The sequence below is a fragment of the Pocillopora verrucosa genome, chromosome 3 (assembly GCF_036669915.1).
Source record: "Pocillopora verrucosa isolate sample1 chromosome 3, ASM3666991v2, whole genome shotgun sequence".
Taxonomy (NCBI): Eukaryota; Metazoa; Cnidaria; class Anthozoa; order Scleractinia; family Pocilloporidae; genus Pocillopora; species Pocillopora verrucosa.
In genome coordinates, this window is record NC_089314.1 from 4,904,542 (window position 1) to 4,925,355 (window position 20,814).

Below are 20,814 nucleotides of genomic sequence, written 5' to 3' on the forward strand. Positions count from 1 at the left end.
TCGCGTTAATTTCTATTACTGGAACGTAAGTTCTCCTTCAGGTTTCGTTCACTTCAATCATCCCAACCAACAAGAGCGTTCATTTTTAATGGTGGAATCGGCTTTCTACATGCCTTTTGAATGTCGATTAAAAATAATTTTATCCTTTAGAACAAGAATGCCTCAATAGTTATTCAGACCGGTTGGATTTCGTTTTCAATTTTATTTGGTTTGTTTGAAGCTCTGATATAGTCATTTCCTAGTAGTATAGATAAGTGAATAAACTTCAAAAGAGCTTTTGACACAAACTCACAAAGCTACATCTCTAAACTACACCTTTCAGTGAACTATGGTAAAAATTTAGGATTCGTTAAAAGTAATCTGGATTGTACCTATACAAATCAATTTTTTTGAAGCTCTGATATAGTCATTTCCTAGTAGTATAGATAAGTGAATAAACTTCAAAAGAGCTTTTGACACAAACTCACAAAGCTACATCTCTAAACTACACCTTTCAGTGAACTATGGTAAAAATTTAGGATTCGTTAAAAGTAATCTGGATTGTACCTATACAAATCAATTTTAAAAAAATTTAACCAGGCCCCTTCTATTTCAAAATTCAAACAAATAGGTGGCAACTGGTTACGAGTTTGCCGTCGAGTTACCATACATCTAAACCCTCCATTCATATCTGCAATACTGAGACCTCGTGCCAGGCTCTGCCGGTATTCCACGTCTATGTAAAAGGAAGAATATAAAAAGAAAAGTAATCTATACCGTGCAGAATGAAAGATCGTTATGAGGAAAATCTATTCACGCTTCATTTCATCACTCAGAGTCGGTATCTCGTGCAGTATCAAGCTCGTTTGCTTTGCGCACAACCCAAGTCGAGTGAATCATGCCGAAGCTAACGGTTACCTCAGACTCGTGATCTAGGTGCTGACTTTTTAACTCACTTCCAAACAATTATTGCGTGACCTATTTGTTGACAGTAATATGGACAGTTAAGAGGAAAACGAAAACGCTTGTGTAGGCGAAAATATTTTGCTTTGCTTAGCTCGAGACGAAAACACGCATAGGTGTGGTTGGGGCCTGAATGAATGTCTCCCGATTCCAAAGAAGCAAAAAAAAAAAGAAAAATAGCTGAGATGAAAATAGGAAATATTTTAAGAGCATGCCTCTTAAGTAATGTTATCAGTACCTGACGTAACGACACCTGTGCTCCCAGAGTCGCATTTTAGCGTCATTTAAGTCAGTTGTATCCTTACTACTCCACAGTCTCTCTCCTACTGCCAGAGCGCGGGGCCTGGGATGTGCAGCACGAAAACCATCAAAGTCACACCGATCAATGCATGATAAAGGTTTATACTAAAATTATTTCCAAGTAATAATACTAATGGTGACAATAACAAAAAAAGCTTAAAACAAAATAAAAAAGAGCTTTAAAGTCCAAAAACCATTTGAGCTTCCATTCTGATTCAAAACCAGGGGAATGCAAATGTTCAGACCATAAAAACACTTTTTTGCCGTCTGAATTGAGAGTGATCTAATCAAAATGTATAAGTTAACGCTAAAAACGCCGACACTTTATGGAAACAAAAACAAATGAGATCAATGTCAGAGTTTGAAAAAGTGCGCACCTACCCCTCCCCTAAACCAACAACAGTAAACCAATAACAACTTAGGGTTGATGTTGGGTTAAGGGAGGGGTTGGCGCGTAGTTGCTCAGATACTAACATTGATCCAACATATGTCTGTAAATACTTTGTTGGTGGTTAATTTAGCAAGTCAGACGATAAACCTCACCATGTTCTTGGGAGAATATTGGTTCCATCAACGTACTCTCCCCACATACACCCAGTACCACCTATCACTAACTCTTTTTGTTCTTCAGTACCTGGAAAAATAATATCCAGTCAAAAATACGATTATTAAATTTAAATATGTCATAATTTGACCCCCCAAAAGTATCCTTAAATGCGAGAAAACGGTTTAAAAGAAAGGAGAATAAACAAGAACAACACGCCCGCATAAAAATGAACTTAAATTAAGTTTAAACATCTTTCTTACCAGTGAAGTCTGTTGGTTCACAGGTGTAGTACTACAAAAACAATCCACAGAAAATAGTTTAAAATTAATACAATAAAACACGAACAAACAAACAAGCAAAACAGAGGAAACAGAATAAAGAAACACTGGTGACGGAGAATGTTTCCTGCAACGGTCCATATCGCCGATATGAATCATTTCCACAGCTAGTTTCCTCAAAAGTTGTTGCTGCCTGCTAACGCACCCACCGATATAACAAAGTAGTTTCTCTCGAAAATATCTTATCGATTTTTAACTTGCTAATTATATTATAACACATGTGTCTGATAACATAGACGATAAATAAACAAGTTTTCAATTACGAAAACAGTCAAATGCGCTCCAATCCAACGTCAAATACAGATCATAAGTGCCAAGTGCCCTCGACACTTCCTTTTTCACGCCTGCAGGAAAAATATGCATGTATGCATGGAACTGCTGTAGAAAGTACTTAAACGTTTTAAGTTTTTTGCCGCCTTCTCTCGTGCCAGGGGAAAAAGAGGAGGAGGACCCGTAGAAAATCGTCTTAGCGGTCTAACGAGTACGCATATGCAAACGCTGAGGGCGTAATCAAGCGGTTTCCGACACTGCATAATAAGCAAGGAGAAAGAAAAAGTAACTCAAGCTGGAATACTGCTGCACAACGGCGTTTTGAAAACTTAAAACATTTTTAGTAAAGCTAAAAACCAATCACAGTAACCGCAACTGAATTACTATTTATTTAAAGGGACTGGAAACTCTACTCAAATTTACCGCGGCGTTTGAGCGTGGCGTTTTCCCTAAACTAACTTCAACGTAAAATTGGCACGCAGTCAACGAAAACTGATCTATTTGCGCATGCCCGACAGTTGACTGCTGTGTTACCCGGAAAGGAAAAATTGGTATCTTGCTCCTAAATACCTTATCCCAGTCAATTCTATATTGTATTCTGTTCAGGTACCAACAAGCCGACAGAATTGTTCTCAATCCCTTGCTTGTGACTTTTTCCATTTCCTTTTTCCAGCCCGCTTTCCAAACATTCACCACAGTATCGGGAAGTACTTTGATGTCGTTATCCACAACTTCTTGCCACACAATATAACTTTTACCAAGTCCCTCCACAATTGACAGCAGGCTAAAAATTGGAGGAAAGATCACCTCAGTTTCAGGTGGTTAAGTACAGGGTCTTTCAACGCCAAAATATGAAAATGTACTGCCTACTTTTTGATTGCGGTGGCGCCAATTTTCGCGGGCTGCAAGTCATGTCTGCGTTCTGACTGGTCGATACACGAGCCTTATTACAGCGTTTTGATTGGCCATTCTTCAGCAGTCACTGATCTTCAGCAGTCACTGACATGCTTTCTTCAGTTTTTTTTCAAGCAAGCGAGGATTTTTTATTTTTTATTCATGGACTGTTGCGTAAAGCTATTAAAGTTAAGTCATCGTCTAAAAAAAGGAGAGAAAAAAGGAAAACTCGCACAAGATTTGTTCTTACTGTTGCTCATAATACTGCTCAAGCAAAGAATAGTTTTGCCCATATCCCATTTTCTTCATCCACGTTGTAATGTTCGGATTACTTGCCCTGATGAGCAAATGACAATAGACATCAGTATAAAAAACAGTTAAACAATTAAGAAATGTAAAATGGTTTCCGTGTTTACATAGCCTGATGTAAACACGCGGGAGGTTGGGAGAACACGAGATAAGCGTAGGAAACCACGACGCGAAGCGGAGTGGTTTCCAGCTTATCGTTCTCCCAACCTCCCAACCTTGCTGCTATAACTATAGAGTACGAATATCCACTGGAAAGATATAAAAAAATCGTCACGAGGAAAAAACGACGAGTGTGATTGTGCGTATAGTTTGCTGGCTCTAGGCATAAGGAATGCCTTGTAAATGAGGAACTGAGGTCACCCTGATTTTAAACGAACACGTCATTTTCAGGAAGCCTCATAATATAGATATACAAGGTGACCAAGCAGGGAAACCTTCTAAGAGATAGTTAGATCGACCAGTCGGATCATTGAGTCCCACACGGTATTCACCATTTGACATTCTAAAGAACTATTTATAAAAATAAGGGAAACTCAGATCAGCTGATTAGTTGTTTGGTTTCATCAACAAGTGACGTCAGTCAAGTTCCGCTCATCAGTAGTAAAGAGCCGAAGTTGCAACATCATGATGTCATACCAACAGGTGTCCCTAACTTCATCTCCTCCCAAGTGAAGATAATGATCAGGAAATTTTTCAGCAACCTCTGAAAAGAATTTCTTCAAGAAAGTGTAGGTGGAGTCTAGAGTTGGGTTTATTGGTCCAAATGTTCTGCAAATTGGAGAACATATAAAATCAACCTTCAGACCCTAATAGTAGTATGAATATTCTCCATACTGTTCTCCATACATTTCTTAAGGTACTGACAAGGAGAATTTGTTAAACTATCAAAAACTTCTTTAGTTGGTGATCATTTCCTTTGTTCCCATGACCTTAATGTGTGATTCACGGGTGATATTGTGAGGAGAAATTAGATGCTAATCACACTGAAGAATCAAAGGGTTACCTTTAACTAACAGAGATAGAGTCTGAGAGTCCATTTTGGAGAGCTTCCCTTCTCATATACTGGTGATCATTGACAAACATGTGTAGATCTAGACTTCAGCTCATCATACCAAAACTTAGAATTTAAGGGCAGTGTTGAAAAGTAGTGTGAGAAGAAGGCTAAAGAGGGGTGGGGTGAGTAGAGGGCTGGATGGCAGCAGGGCCTTGAATAATTCATCTCAATCGTCTACTTTAAACTTCTCACGCTTTAGCTGCATGTGTTCATAGCTTCCTACTTGCTGCTTTAAAGTGCATACAAAACAACCAGAAAAGTAGGCCAGGTCTAATAAGAATAAGAATAAGCCATGCTCATGAATCACTGCAGCAATTAACAAAAACAAAAGAGTAATATATTTTCTTACCCTGATGGTTTTCCTTCAGAATAACAAGGTGTTAAGAGGTTTTCTATGCTTCCCCAGGATCTCGTGTGACCCTACATGGAAAATACAAACCTCACAACTGACTCTGATCTTATCAAGAATAAATGATGGCAACAATTGTGTGTTCTTAATTGACCTCTCCCCTGACGGGGCTTTTCAGGGCCAAACAAACAAACTGGAATCACTGTATGATAAACATAGTGTTTAAAAAACCCAACTGGCAGGAGGCAGACCAATTGGTTATATAGAAAGTGCAGCAAAGGAGTTGATTTAGGGGAAACTGAGAACAAATCCAGTGAGGAGCAGAGTGGAGGGCTTGACAACTGAAAAATAAACATTTCTGGTTTTGTGGCAGACTTAAATATTCGACTGTTTTGTGCATTGACTGGCCAGTAAAAAATTTGTATTTAACCCATCAAAGCATAGGAGGCATAAAACAATTCCATTTGAGTACTCACTGGTGTATCAAATTCTGGAACAACTCTGATTCCACGCATCCTTCCATATTCCACAATATCATTTACATCGTCTTTTGTGAAGACATGAGTTTTATTGTTGTATGCACCCTTAAAAAATGAAGCACAACATGCAATCAAGAAATGCAAGGCTGGAAAGAGAATTTCTTCACAAGCCCATAATAAAAGTATAGAGAGCCAGTAAGTTCCTATATAAACTATGGTGCTGCATCGGTGCTGCATCAGCAGGATGAGGTATAACAAGATAAATTTGGCTATAGTAATGGCTACTGAAAAGAGTTTCTAAAGCTTTAAAAACTCTTCACAGTGGCCAATTTACATGATCAACTCAGTTGATAAAACCAAATTCATAAAAGAAAGCAATTTAAATACATAAATAATTAAGCAAAAAATTTTTGATACCTGCCCACTTAGCTGTGGAAAAGTTTCACTGACAAAAGGAAAGGATTGATCATCCACAACATGCCAATGAAGAACATTAAACTTGCTGTATGACAATGCATCCTAAAATTTAAAAGACCTTCAGATGACTATAATGACAGATAAATTGCACAAATTCATGTACACATCATTGGACAGGTGAATGAGACCAGTGTCTTTAAAGGCTGTACTGTATATAGGTCCCTAGTCTATCTGTTACATGAAGTGATTTTAATTTCCTCCTCTAAGGTCAACTGACACCAATCATATTTAAACCCCAGAGTGGAAATTGCATCCTAAGAGCTACATGCTATGCTTAGGAAAGAGTGCAACACATTTACCACTACCACTTGGTCTGGCCTTGAAATCTTGTTTCTTATTCTGCAACTATTTGGACTACAAAACATTGGGCCACTCAATCTCAGTGTATGCCAACTTCTCTCTAAGACTGTTATTTCCACAGGGAAAAATTTTACCTCTTTCATTTGATTACGAGTGGTTGAATTATTTTGAACATTTTGCATTGTTGAATGACATGAGTGTTCCTCAGTGACTTAAAAGCTCATGGGGAATGAATGGGATTAAGCAGTCTCCCACCCCAACCCCCTAAAAAAAAATAGAAAGTAGTTAAATAAATTAATAAATTATCATGGGGCTGGGCATGGGTAGGTTATCCATAAACAAACATTCTCAGATTTAAGACATCTACAGAATGGTCCAATGTTCCTGGCTTCATGCAAAACAAATTTCTTTAAACATCAGAAGAGAGTACACATTGAATTCATATGTTTAAGATTTCTTTCAGTAACAATTATAATAAAATTCTCACAATAAACTTGAGGATGATCGATGGATGTAAGTAGTGCCTTGAGGTGTCAATCATGAACCCTCTGTGCTGAAATCTTGGATGATCAACTATTTTGGAGCCATTGGCCAAATACTATGAAAAAAGAAGGAAAAATAAATTTAATATGTTTTGACATTTTATTTTAAAATAGTATATAGATTTGTTTACCTTCGATGTTTTCTTCTCATTTGTTAAGTTTAAACTGGCAAGAAATGTAACTTATTTTGACATTCAGCCAATATTCAAAAATAGAAGTGAGTTAAATAGTTGAAAATCAAGAGATTAAATAAAAAATAAATGAACGCAAAGGTAATTGCTCACCAATCCCATTTGATCTTGATAAACAACTTGACTGAATGTTTCAAGACCTGTTTAAGAAAATGAAAAAAGAAACGAGAAAAAATAAAAAACAAAAGTAATTTTCAGCTGTAATTCATACAAAAGGCTAATAAAAATTTCATATCCGAGTATATTTCATTATTGTTCTGTCAGCTGATCTTAATTAGTATACTAAGTGAAATATTGCTCAGCTAGCTTAATTCTTGTAAATTCTCCACTCTAGCTGTGAGAAATTTTCTTCTAAAGTAGTAAGGAGAAGTTGGTGTGAGATCACAATACCTTCTACATGATAAGTTTGAGTATTCTCATTACCTTTTCATTGGATAAAGTATGGATATTCCAGGGAGAATTAAGTTACATATTAATCACTTCTGGAAGTTAAAGGGTTAATTTTTGATATATGAACTTTTACTCATCTACATTTGTTTCAAGAATTCCAGGACAATTAACTTGGTATTAACTATCTAAAATAATTCTCTGTTTCCTAACTGGTGATATACATTCAATAGTTAATGATCGTTCACTGAAGTGGAAGTGGCTAGTGGTAGATATTTAGTAGGCCTTGTAACAGCGAGGTGAATATCCACCACTGGCCACCAGCTGCACTGAGGTGAGTTGTTGTTCAGTACAAACTAAAACAGTAAGATAATATAGCACAAAAAATTATTTTAACTCATTTATTCCTACAACCACTTCAATATTTTCAAGCGCAAATCCTGCATGTATCATATAACAAGCTAAATTTGCACATATTTTTTTAATTGGTTTACACTTAAGATCTAATCAGTGGAGGACAGACACAGATGATGTCACCATCACCAATGTTTGATTTTTTATCATTTAAAACTATTAGATTCCATGTTGCTGTGGTCTGTACAGTAATAGATCACAGAAGACATCAAATGGTGAAAACATCAGTGACACACTCCACTGTGCCTCATGATTCCACTTAACTTGTTCTTACTACGTTTTGACATATCTGTGATATATTACTGAACACATGCACAGACTCATGGAATCTTTTTGTTACTTACAAATAAAAAATATGTATACCTCGTAATGCACCCCACACCGTGTTCGCAGTCAAAGAAGTAGTAGGTGCATCAACAACCAGGATATCTTAATTGGAAAATAAACACTTAATCAACACTCCTCTCAAATCAGACACTGTATCTTCCCTTTCCCCCTCCCTCCCTCCCTCTGGGGCTCTGCCTCATTAAGGCCTTGGTGTTGATTCATTTATCTGGCGTGGTGTTGATTCATTTATCTGGGTCTGAAATCAAGTAAGGTTTGTACATCCTTTGGAGCCATTATCTGCTGGAATTAGGTGTGCTTCATGAGAACACAAAAATTTCATTATAATTCAGATCTTACTAATAAATTAGGATACAGCAAAGTCACCTGTTCCGGTCTAAAATACAATAGTGGTTTTAAGAGTCATTCTACAAATTCCCCTATTTTTCTTGGGTAACCACCTCCCTTCCCGGTTCAACCCCGCCCCCTCCTTACTTCGAATTATGTAATGTTCCAATTATTTATGTGCCTTCTTAGTGACACATCTGCAGCTCGAGGGCCAAGACATCATCGAAGACGAAAAATAAAAAAAATAAAAAAGGATAGCTTTAAAGAGATAATTTTGAAATGAAAGACAGATCTATCGATGATCTTACACTTACAGGACTCATCAGACTCTAGTGAGAGCGGAGCGTATTTGTCCAACACCTTTACGGTCAGTTTAATAATTTGCGACAACCCGTCTTTAGGTTTTTCAACTGCATCTGGAAAAACCAAAACCTTGTAGCGCATTAACGCTTGTTTCAGTACATCACTGGTTTCACCCGCTGAATCGAAAGAAAAATTATTCGATGTAAGCGTGTAGACCTTGCCGGTTGCTTTGTAAGATTGAGGCTTTGGCCAGATCGATCCCGTCACATAACTGATCACTGCTTCCTCTTTTTCGGCATCTTCTTCTACTTCTTCCCACGGTTCAGAAAGACTGCCAGAACAACTCATCAAAGCAAGAGCCACGAAAAACAGCTTCAGAAGAAACATCTTTCAGACGATAGATTTGCGTGAGAGCGTTGGATAATGCGGCCGCGCTACTGTTGTTACTGTTGTTGTCAGACATAAAGGACAAGTCACAAGACAGTCGGGTGATTTCGATCATGTGACAACAGTCACATTTTTTTTTCGGTGAAGCGCAATACTGTAGCGACGCAAGAATCGGCACCCGTCGACTCTTGCGCTGCTACATGATCGCGCTCCCTCGAAAAATAACAACGCTTGATTACAGGTTGACGAATCATTTAAACGTAACATGTACGAAAACACAGACGGTAGGCGATACACGGTAGACGATCGATTTTGTGACGCAACATTATCTCAAAGTTCAAAATGATCACGCAATCGCGTAAACGTCAACAAGAGAAGTAAAATGTCAATAATTTCAACAGTGTCTTCTGTTATAGTTGCAAAGTATTGTCGTAAAAATGCAATGTGCTGTGAAGTACCGATGCCAAAATTGTAAACTAAGTTTGTACACTGATCAACTGATAGGCTAGAGACAGTGCAGGTGTCACAGCAGATTTGGACCCCCCGCAGATTCGTTCGTAAAGCCTATGATAACTTAAAATGCATCTATTCTGAACTATTGGAACTCTCAGCTTATTTTCAAATGCAAATCAACATTAATGTCTACGTCTTAACAAAAGTGGAGACTATTAAATAGAACTCAATCTTATTTTCTAATGTTAACGATTATTAACTGTTGAGGGATCCGAAATAACACCTTAACAATTACGAAAACGCTTGAAGTCTGGTGGTCTGCAAGTCAATGCAGAGCCACTCGCCCTCCGGGGCAGTCCTAAATCCCACGCAGCTTAAGTGCAAGCACATTCAGTTGCACAACTCGCACAGTACCGTGTCGTCCCAACACTCGGGCATTGAACAATAACCAAATAAATTAATGTCACAAACGACCTTTCTCCAAACCTAAAACAAAATGCTTGCGTATTTTCTCTTGGTCAAAAGAAACATCCGACGGGTCATTTCTTGCCGTGTTTTAATACATGATATTGCAGCGCAGGCGCTTGTTAAAGGAAATACCGTTACAGGAAATGAAAATAAATGACATCGCACTGAATGATCTTTACGTCGTCTTTACGTCCGTCGCAAAAAAAAATGATCTTTGAAGTATTGGCAGAGCAAAGGTAAAAATATCAGCTCCTTTACCTTACACACAACCTTAACCCAAAAAAGACTAGAACTAAAGAACTAAATGCTGGAAAATAATGACATTAATAAACAAGAGAATATATTCTCTTGTAATAAATAGTGATAACTCTAAATCTTTGAATTAAAATCTTCGTCATTTTCATACTCAAGTCAAATTTAAATCCCCAACTTGTATTGAGCCTCTTTCCACCGCACCATTAATAATTCTACATAATGAGGACATTTCTGGAGGTCGCGACTGTTGCAGAAAAACTGTGAAATCTGTTTAATTATTTCCATAAAACCCTGAACTCAACAAAGTGCAAAAATTTTGAGATGCCTGCATCTTACCAGAAAAAGTGCATCTAAAAATATACACAACTTGATCACTAAAGGTTTTTGCCGTCTGTTATTGTATAAACAATAGCCTTCATTTGGCGCGAAAAAAAGCACGGATATTTGTCCACGGTCACTATCTGTTCCGAGATGCGAACAGTTTTCAGAGAGCAAACCTCGGGGAAAACTGTGAGCTTCGTTGTAATCACTTGAAGTAGTCAACAAAACATCAGAATATCTCTTGTCAAAATAAGTAGTTTACTGAACAACCTTATTTGCATAAAAAAAATTGCTCCCTGAATTTAAAAAGGCCAACTGCATTCATTATGGTGCTACGTATTTCATGTCACCCGTACGACTAGGGCTTTCGATATAAGCATTTATGTTCGTGTATCTCAACTAAAATTTGTCAAAAATACCTCGAAAGTATTTATGCGGGCAACTTCACAAACAGCTCTATAAACTTCGATTATGAAATGTTAAGTTCTTTGCTCAAAAAATGACATTTTGTCTGATACTAGGACGAGTAGCTTAAGTCACTTATAATTCCTAAAGTCAGTCCTCATGCCTATTTCTCACTTGTTGAATGAATCCGGGTGTTAATTATAACATAAAACGTCAACCTGAGGTAGTGCTTGTTTCACGATAGATTTCACCCCGTCTTCTTCCCCCAGTGGATTGCCTCGTAGCTTCTGCGTCATTAGATTAGGAATGAATCTCAAACTGTCCAACAAACCACGCAAGTCCCTCTCATCCAAATTTAAAAGTCTAAGATCAACAAACCACAAGCTGGGAAAGAAACGAAGACACTCAGTAAGTGAAGCGAGACAACCTCTGCGACTGAAAAAAGAGAATTCAAAGCCTTCTAAAGCTGAAAATGTTTTATTGAATCCACTAAATAGAGCCTCTATTTCCTCCACTTGTACGGTGCTCCACTTCCTCCCACCTAACGAGAGACATTTCAGGAAGTAACCGACCAACTGCCGCGGCTGTTGCTGGAGTCAATCTCATGTTCCACAGATCCAATTGCACAAGAGTCTTGTGTGTGATGCGAGAAACCAGTTTGTTTTCTGCTTCAGCACAGCAGAAGTTATCCAATTCAAGGCTAAATATGATGAGGCCGTTGTTAAATCGCGGTAACAAACCATTGAGCTTCAATGTTTCAGACGATTTCAGACGGAACGTAATTTCCAGCTTCAGACGACACGTGAGAGGATTTGGTATTTGTTCCAGACATTCAAAAGCACTCTCATTTAACACCCTCATTCCAATCCTTTCAAAATTCTTACAGTCTCTAATTATTGTACTAAAACAGCGCACTATCTGCTCGTTAATGTGTACACTAATGTTTAGAGATCTAAGAAATTTCAGAGATGACGGCTCGAAACACAAACTTGTGGAGTGAGATAGAGTAAAATTCTCAGTGAATAGTCTGGCATGGTCATCACACATCAGTGACAATTCAGTGAAAACAGCGACCGGCCACAGTGGAAATGAAGGATGCAACAAAAAGTACAATTGTCACTTCAGGACTGCTCCAAATTTAATCAAATAGTTAACAGCTTCAACATCTGCTACAATGTCTACGCAATAGAGAAACCCAGGCAACTTGACCAGCTTTGCCACTATCCAACTTAACCTATCATCACTCTATGCCACATCACATCGCATGACACCACACCACACCACGAACGTCAAATTCAGTTAAAATTTTCCGTGCCTCGGGGGAAATGGCAATAAGTAGCTTCGTGTATGTGTAAATTGAGATGACCCGATGGGTGCAATCTAAATAATGTCTAAAAATGTCAATTTTGGATTCAACTTCAGTAAACAAGAGGAACACAAACAAAAAGAAGCCCCTTTGCATGGCAGTGACGTCATATAGTATCTTGTCTCTCGTGATAAGTTTATCAGGCATTGGCTTAAAATCAGAATTCAGTATTGGGTCAGAGATTCTAACTGATGTTAAGTGTTCAAAAACCTTCACCGCTCCATCATTAGACAAACCGCAAATAAACCTAAAGACATTCTCAAAGGACATACACTCGTACAAGGTTCGGGCGCGGTCTTTAATTCCACCGAGATTTCCTTGAGTGACACATTGGTTGGTGATATACCATGCCGCTAAAAACTCCTGAATTGTCTTGTGAATAAACGATACCATCCCTGCTGGTCGAAGATTTTCTAAGTACTCACTGACTTGAAATAAGCCTATAATCCGATTTTCTTCACAAAGCATGGCAGCAGACAGTTGATCATATTCGAATACATGATCGTTCTTTAGCAGACATTCTAAAGCCACCTTTCCGATTTCAGCCAGAACCTCTTTAAAATCTTCAATTTTGCGAAAGTTAGTAGAACATTTTCCTTCATTATGATCCAAAACGTACTGTACGATCGCAACGTATAATTTTGTCTTCGAGGTAAAACAACTCCTAAAATTTTCATTTTTCCACAAAGTGCAAAAGAACAGGAGAAGTAGCGGAACTCTCGCCAAATTGATCATCTTTTTCCTCGCAAGATAACCCCGTAACGCTATTGCTTGTGTTTTGTCACCAAGCATTGTGATCATAAAGGAGTTTCTGTCCTTTTTATTGAACCCAGTGATCTCAGCATACACGTCCTTAAATTCTTTCAGCTCATCCGCTTTGGAAATTCGAGTTGTTATCAACACACAACAGTTTCTCAGCTTGTTTCCTTTGAATATCTCAAAGATATCAGAGTTCCTTCCGAAACGATATTCGTCGTATCCATCAAAAACGAGGAGAACTTTGTCTTGGTTGTGGGTGATGTAACTTAGCAGACCGTCCTTCATGGCTGTGTCCTCATCGGCAAAAATACGGGAGGCGCTTATGATATCTCTAAAGCATTTATGTTTAGATACTTTCTTGAGATCAATAATAACAGCAAGCTCGAACTTCTTCAGGATAGCTCTCTGTTCATCTGTCAACCTGTTTTCGTCGAGTTCAGCCCAGTCAATAGCCAGCTTCTTCACAAACGTGCTCTTCCCAATTCCAGTCTGCCCTTGCACAAGTATCCTGTTTGATGGCAATCCGTTCTTGTTCTCCGTGAGCACATCAGTGTAGTGATTCAGCTCAGGCCGTGATTTTCCAACTGGGGTTTGTTCCTCTTTCACCAAAGACAGTCGAGTGTAGATCTCGTGAATATTCAGGGCATTGTTTTTGGACCATACAGAGGTTGGCACCTTGGCGGTTCTCTTGTAATGCTCTGCAAGTTTTTTCCGACAAATTTTAACATCAAAACTGTTCCCAGGAAGGAGGTCGGCTTCTGGAAAAAAACGAGTCGATAAACATAATTAGTGATACACAGAATACCAAAGATGGTAAAGTTTGAGCGTGCTTACAAAAGGAAGTTGCTTCCTTTTTTTTGTCTTCTCACTTTTTTTTTTGGAATGAGGACTAAAGATTTTTTCTTTGTGCCCCGCTTGCAGCAAAACGAGGAAACATCTCTCTTTATTTTATTAGCGAGTTCAAAATTTACCATCTCTCTTTTTCTATTCAAGCACATAACGCTTTCGACATTAATGATCCTGGCAGTTAACAAATATACTTAGACATATTGTCGCCCAAAAAAATTCCCTGGAGATCTTTCTTCATACGGTAAGTTATTTCGACAGAAGTTTCAGTAGGCTTTACTTATCGGTCTGTTACAGCATCAATATATGTCGTGGGCTTGTAATTTAACTGTTTTGAACTAACCTCTTTCTTCAAGTGAACGCACTAATTCCGGATTGCTCAGACTTAATTTCAGTGAAATGATAGGTTGAAGACGGAGTAGGGTCGTTTCGCTTCTTGTAGATAGAGGGTCAACATGCATTATTGACAAATCTGGACACATCGAATTGTAAGCCAGCCACTCGACATTTAAGATTTAGAACTGTTTCAAGGAATATGGTAAAACTACTTGGTTATGTGTCGCAAATAGCCTTACTTTTTATTTCCTCCTCAGATTAACTAATATTGTTAAAATAATTACCATATTTATAACAGATTCGCTCTGCTAAGTCTTTGCGCTGTACGAGTTTATGCTGTAACGCAGCATTCAAAATTTGATAAGTTGCTGCAGAGCCATTCTTCTGTCTCCAGTGAATTAACATGTGGTATCCCCTCTCACATAGCTGCCTGTGTCTTCGGTCTATATCCTGTAGTTTTGCCTCCTTGACCCCCAAGCGACGCCCAAGCTTCATCCACTTTTCAGCAATTTCGTCTCCTAATTCTTCCAATTCCTCATCTGTTGGTGTGCCTTGTTTTACTACACAAAGAAATAATTTTCAGAGTTCTCCTAGTTACTGTGTTTCCCAAACAAGATTAACCAATCACACATGGGAAACGAATAATTCCAATTTCATTCAATTGTGCTAATCAGCTCTCAGAACCAAAGTAAGCAGAGATGACAAATAATAGATCTTATGCACACTGACTTCGAATACTTGCTACTTTCCTGTTGTTTTTTTGTGATTTTTTTTACTCTTCAGTGTCTTGAGAATACTTTTAAATAAAATTAATCAGCCTGCAACTTGAAAGTGAGGCTTGGGGTCTTTGCTGGGTATTCCGATGTAAACATGTACAAGGCCAATAGAGATGGAAATCATTCCTTGATTGGTATGTTCAGTTTTAGTGATCCCGGTAACAATTGCCAGCCACAGACGATAAGACAACACCAAAGAGAGCTAAAGCCCGCAGCTCATTCGGAATGCTCTTACGTTGATTGTGGGATGAACAAGGCGTTACATTGTAAACAAAAGTTAATATGTACAAAGAAGCCACTCTCACTGCATCCTTTTGTGTGGCTGTGAGAACCGCTTCTTTGGGATGTATTCTTCAGCGGAACACATCTCACTTGGCATCTTAACGCCATATATAGACTCTCACACCATCCATTATCCTTTATCTAACTGCTCCATGAGAGGGCTACTAAAAATATACATTAGGCTTTTGAAATTACCAGCTGTGTCCACAGAAGTAACTTTGGGTTGTTTATAATCCCAGTTACTGCAGCCAGGGGACATTCTCCTCTTTCTACGACTTTCTCCTTGAAAAAAAATTCATTTATTTATTCACTCTTTCTACCTTTGTGCATCAATAATTAATACCGGTAATTACTAACTGGAGTGAAAAATTGTTTTAGTCTACACCACATAGAAACCAAAAAAATTTATGTACTTCTGTCAAAATACCAAAGAAAGGTTGAAAATTAAATTCTTGACCTGCAATTTTGTCTCTTCCGCTGCTTGGAGGTAAATAGAACTAATCACTTACGCACCAGTACACGCGAAAGCACAATTCACTTGTGTGTTATATACTAAAAAGGGTATATCATGACATCTGAAAGGTTTAAGATCAAATGATGTCAGAGGGTAGATTACAGTAAATTGCCTTCTTCTTGAAAGTATCTTAATTTTTGCATTGGGCCTCTAGTTGGCCAGAGGAGTGATAGAGAATCCTACATGCAACCATGCAAAATTTGCATTGCTGTCCTCCATTACCTCCATTGCTATTTGCACTACAAATACAAATATTGCACCTTGCAGGTAACTTAGGGGAAAATGAGGCCACAATTTCAAAGCAGCCAGCATTACTAAATGCAAAGTGCTGTTACTTTTGCACCTTGCCTGTAATTTAGGGGGAAATGATGTCACAATTTCAAAGTGGCCAGCTATATTACTAATGCAATGAGGTAGATCAAAAATTTTAATTAAAACTGACAAGCTTTAAGAGAAGAACAATTGAAAAAAATGCAGTGGCAAATGAAATTTTACAGTATTCACTGATGAAACAACACAAAAATAACACTAAAACAAACCAACAATTTATGATATAAATTTCAAGTAATGTTCAAAACAAACAGCTGTTCAAAGTTAAAAAAATGTAAATATCCAGAAAGGGTGACGAAATACTACAAATACTAACTATTTAAGGTTATCTATTTAGTTCTTCTAAAAAGCTAGGCCCAGTGCTAGTGCAAAACCACAGGTTGGTTATGACCTTGAGTAAATATTAAAGCTTGAGAGCCTCTTGTTCTCTTTCGAAGGGAACCAGGAGTGCAAAAGTCAGCAGATGGATGAAGGGAAAAATAATAATTTACCTTAACCCATCACAGGTTATTTTCCAATTCTATTAATTAAGTTTGAAACCCATGGGTCTGTTTATCAGCAAAGCAATTGAAATGGTGCGAGCAGAGTGAAAATCCCCATTAGTGCTTACAGGAGTATAATCAAGTTTTTTTTGGTGGACAGTATAGAAAGGCCAGATGGATAGTGAAAGTGTTCCTACAAAACTGTCATTTTTTTGTTGACAAAAATATCAACAATTTATACTAAGGAAAGTGAAAATATTTTAGTCTTTATGGCTCTTTATTTAAGAGCTTTTTATTGCTTTTTTTTCCAATTGAGAAGACTATCAGCTTTCTTTACCACACCACACTTAGACTGATAAGCCAGTGTATCTATGCCCATTTCTGTTAAAGAGATTTAACTACATGATTGTTATGTAAGATCTGGGAAAACTTTGTAAAGCCCATGCAGCAGGCACCCAGAAAAGTAACCATAATAAATGTACACAAACAATATTTCAAACAAATACAGTGGTGGATAAAAACAGAAAACACCATAATAGTGTTTATAATAGTTTATTTTAAAAATTACTAATTTAATTATTCATAATAAATATTGTAATAACATGCCTCCTGGGACTGATTCATTTCCTAGGTTTCAAGAAGAGAGGGAGGAGGGGGTTACTAGACAGAGGCCTGTAAGGGAGGCAAAGCTCATTAAAAAGTCTAATAAATACATTGAACAGTTAAGACTCTTTAAGTGGAAAACATAAATAATAATACACATATTCATCATGCTGAAGCACTTCCTAGCTAAAATGGACAACAATACCCAAGGACCTTTACATCATTTTCCCCAGAAGTTTAAAACAAAGTCATTACACCAACCACTCAACCCATTATTTCTGACATGATTGTCACAATACATAAGAGTAAAAAAAGCAAAAAGAACTGTGAAGAGTCCTTTCAGATTTGGTGCTCAAATCATTGTGTCAATACTGTTTGGTGATGATGAGCATGAAACTACCATTAATAGGTAAACATTAGATAGGTGGAAGGGATGAAAACAAGCAGGTGTCAACTGCCACTCAAATGTCCTGATGGTAGTTTGGTGCTCTACCCAGATTGTGCTGACTAAATCACACCAGTAGGTGGTTGCCCCAACAGAAATTTTGATCCAATGATTAAGAACCAGACAAGGATACTCTTCAAAGTCATAAGATACTGATACATCAAGAAATGCACTAAATTTCCATTTTTGCAGGTTATATTTGCATATCAAGCAAGTTTCATTCTAAAATTGTGCTTTTTTCGGAGGCAATGAGCAAACTTACCTTCAATGTGAAGGAAGCTTGGAAATGTTAGTCCAACACAATAGAAAAAAAACCCAAAAGGGACAAAATAAACCAAATGGGAATGACAATGATTAGGGGATGGGGTAGATAAACTCAAATTGTTCAGATTCGAAAATTTTAGCTAAATAATTTTTTGTTAAGATTTAAAAGCTTTGATGTACTGCTGTAGCCCTGTTAATGACTATCAAGAGCAATATTATCAATGAACCAGGTCAGTTCTCCATTTTCTAGGTCAAGGCCAGTTATAGGGTAATTCCATATATCAACATTAACACTGGAAGTAGTTTTCACTATATCCTTCTTCTGATCACCCAGAGCAAGAACTGCCACAGATTTAGCCTTGTTAAGCAAGCCAAAAGTCATTGTCATTCTCTTTTTCACTGCAGAATCTTGACCACTCTCAGATAAAGTAACATATTTTTCTTTCTCATTTAGAGCTGATTCATGGGGAAACAAAGAAGCTGTATGACCATCCGAACCTAATCCAAGAACAACAAAATCTAACTGATTATTGCTGAGGGACCTGCTGAGCTCAGCCTCATAATTTTCAGCTCCTTCATCACTTTGCTCACACAATCCACCTTTTAACATAACATGCATTGGGTGAAAGTTGAAAGGAGAAATTGGTACATGTTGCAAAAGTTTCTTATAAATTAAATAAAAATTGGATTCTTGATTATTTAGAGGGACACATCGTTCATCCACAAGCCAAACATGGGAATGATGCCATGGGAACTCTTTGGCCATAAATGCGAGGGTCTCATAGAGCATTACAGGAGAGGTGCCACCTGACAAGGCCAGGTGAAAGACCCCTTTGGCAGATACCTCTCTGAGGGCATGACCAATAATTTTATTGGCAAGAGTTCTTATTACTTGGGATTTTGTTCCAGTTACCAGATCGCTGTTCCTAAATTTTTCTTGTTTGTAATAGTTAGCAGATGGTTCATTGGATTTGCATATTCTGTTCGCATCACAACTTCCATCATCATTATTTGAAGAAAACTCTAGCCTTTCTCCTGAAGTAACAAAATTCAACACATCCAAGCTTTTCTGGTCATATTGGCGAGGTAATGCCCTTTTCAAAGTGTCCAGAAAATACGACCACACTTTCCAAGAAGATATGAGATCTTCCATTCCAACAAATAAGTTTTTCTGTTCATGATAGACAGCAGAAATTAGAGTTGTATAAGCATCAGCTGATTTGTTGAAGATAAATGCATTGAAACTGTTGGCTGAACAACCAAACAGCTGATCCTTTGTAATTGCTACTGATGATAATGGATTAAAAGACTTTGGCTTTGGAAGAAAACCTGAAAGAAGTATACCTGGTTTTGTGAGTTTCTCACCTTGAATGTTAAACACTAACTGCCTGATATCACAGTTATTATCATATGATGCTCCAGATTGAACTTTATGTACATTGTCTTTAAAAACTACACGCACATAAGCTGTACGCTCATCAAGCTGCTTTCCAGAAACCAAAATAAAAGGCACACCATCCCAGCGAGCATTGTTGATAAACATGGACACAGCAGCAAAAGTTGGGGTATTTGAATTGTCATCTTTTTTATTTTCCTGGCCATAGTGCATGTTGTAATCTTTATACTGACCAATAACACCACTCCATCTATCCATAGCTTTGATCTCCTTCAGCAGCCTCACTTTATTTTGCATGATGCTTATTCTGTCATTCAGACTGTCTGGTAACTCCATGGCAACCAGAGTAAGAAGCTCTGTCATGTGATTTTGCATAACATCTCGGATAACACCATAGTGGTCGTAAAAGCTAGTCCTCCCTTCACAGTCATTCTTCTCTTTCAAAACAATCTCTACTCTTTCGATGTGATCACTGTTCCACAAATCTTTGTATAAGTTATGATTGCTATACCGAAACTCTAAGATCTGAGCAACTCCTATTTTGCCAAGGTAGTGATCAATTCGGTAGATTTCCTTCTCGTCGAAATAATTCGACAAGCTTCGAGCTAACTCCTGCGCAGAGGCCAGGTCTGAACCAAAAGGCTTCTCAAGGACTATGCGAATCCAGCCATGTTTATCTTCAGCACGACGACAGAAGGAATCAATCCTTTTCGCTATCTGTGTGTACGCAAATGGAGGCACAGACAGGTAGAAAATGAGGCCCCTCTCTCTTTCGCCTGCCGCTATATCATCGCCCATAATCTGACACAGAGATATGAAATCTTGGTCATTTTTTAGTCGATGGTATTCCTTTACACTTTGATCCACAAAAACTTTCTTCTTCTCTAAGCACCAGTTTAACGTTTTGCTTTCAGGACACTTTAAAGACGCTTTTAAGATATCATCAATCTTTTTCTGGCCAGACTCGACACTTTCACGCGCCGTAGGGTAGACTCTGACAGTACTCCTCTCATTCGATTCTTTTATGAAGAGCGAGAAAAAACCTTGCCATAAATATCTTTTTGCGAGGTCCCCAGTGGCGCCAATCAAAACAATATTAGTCACATTTCGCGGTAAATGCTGAGATTGTTGACTACCATCAGCAGAAATTTGTCTACCGGAATACAAAAGTACCATTAACAGCCTTGCCAAGGCATAGAGGTTAAATCTGTTCGGCACCATCTTTAACTTTCAAACCCAGTCTCCACTCAGTTCTGCATTTAGTATAACGCAAACTGCGTGACAAATCGTACTTCATTTCTATATTGTGCATTAAGACCTGAATTCTTCTCTTTTCTGTTTTTAATGTTCGATTCCAC

General features: G+C 37.9%; 1 protein-coding gene and 2 pseudogenes across 1 annotated transcript; all 3 read right to left on the reverse strand.

The window, feature by feature from the left end:
• Positions 1-187: 187 nt before the first annotated feature.
• Positions 188-9,328, reverse strand: LOC131796600 (beta-hexosaminidase subunit beta-like). The gene is made up of 14 exons (XM_059114199.2): positions 8,780-9,328; positions 8,157-8,222; positions 7,086-7,132; positions 6,747-6,857; positions 5,900-6,001; positions 5,480-5,587; positions 5,004-5,074; positions 4,237-4,368; positions 3,542-3,628; positions 2,968-3,181; positions 2,050-2,080; positions 1,786-1,876; positions 1,181-1,285; positions 188-715 (listed from the first exon to the last, which is right to left on the reverse strand). The coding sequence occupies exons 1-14, from the start codon at positions 9,153-9,155 to the stop codon at positions 652-654; spliced, it is 1,605 nt and encodes a 534-aa protein (XP_058970182.1). The 5' UTR covers positions 9,156-9,328; the 3' UTR covers positions 188-651.
• A 1,923-nt stretch (positions 9,329-11,251) lies between these two features.
• On the reverse strand, positions 11,252-15,681 carry LOC131777426 (uncharacterized; annotated as a pseudogene).
• A 1,645-nt stretch (positions 15,682-17,326) lies between these two features.
• On the reverse strand, positions 17,327-20,814 carry LOC131777428 (GDH/6PGL endoplasmic bifunctional protein pseudogene; annotated as a pseudogene).

Excerpts from the sequence above, each read along its gene's own strand:
- LOC131796600 (XM_059114199.2), bottom strand. The coding sequence starts at position 9,155 with ATGTTTCTTCTGAAGCTGTTTTTCGTGGCTCTTGCTTTGATGAGTTGT. Across the intron at positions 8,223-8,779 it reads ACTAGAGTCTGATGAGTCCT|ATATCCTGGTTGTTGATGCA; the intron begins GTAAGTGTAAGA and ends TTTCCAATTAAG. Across the intron at positions 3,182-3,541 it reads GAGCAGTATTATGAGCAACA|CCTGCTGTCAATTGTGGAGG; the intron begins GTAAGAACAAAT and ends TCCAATTTTTAG.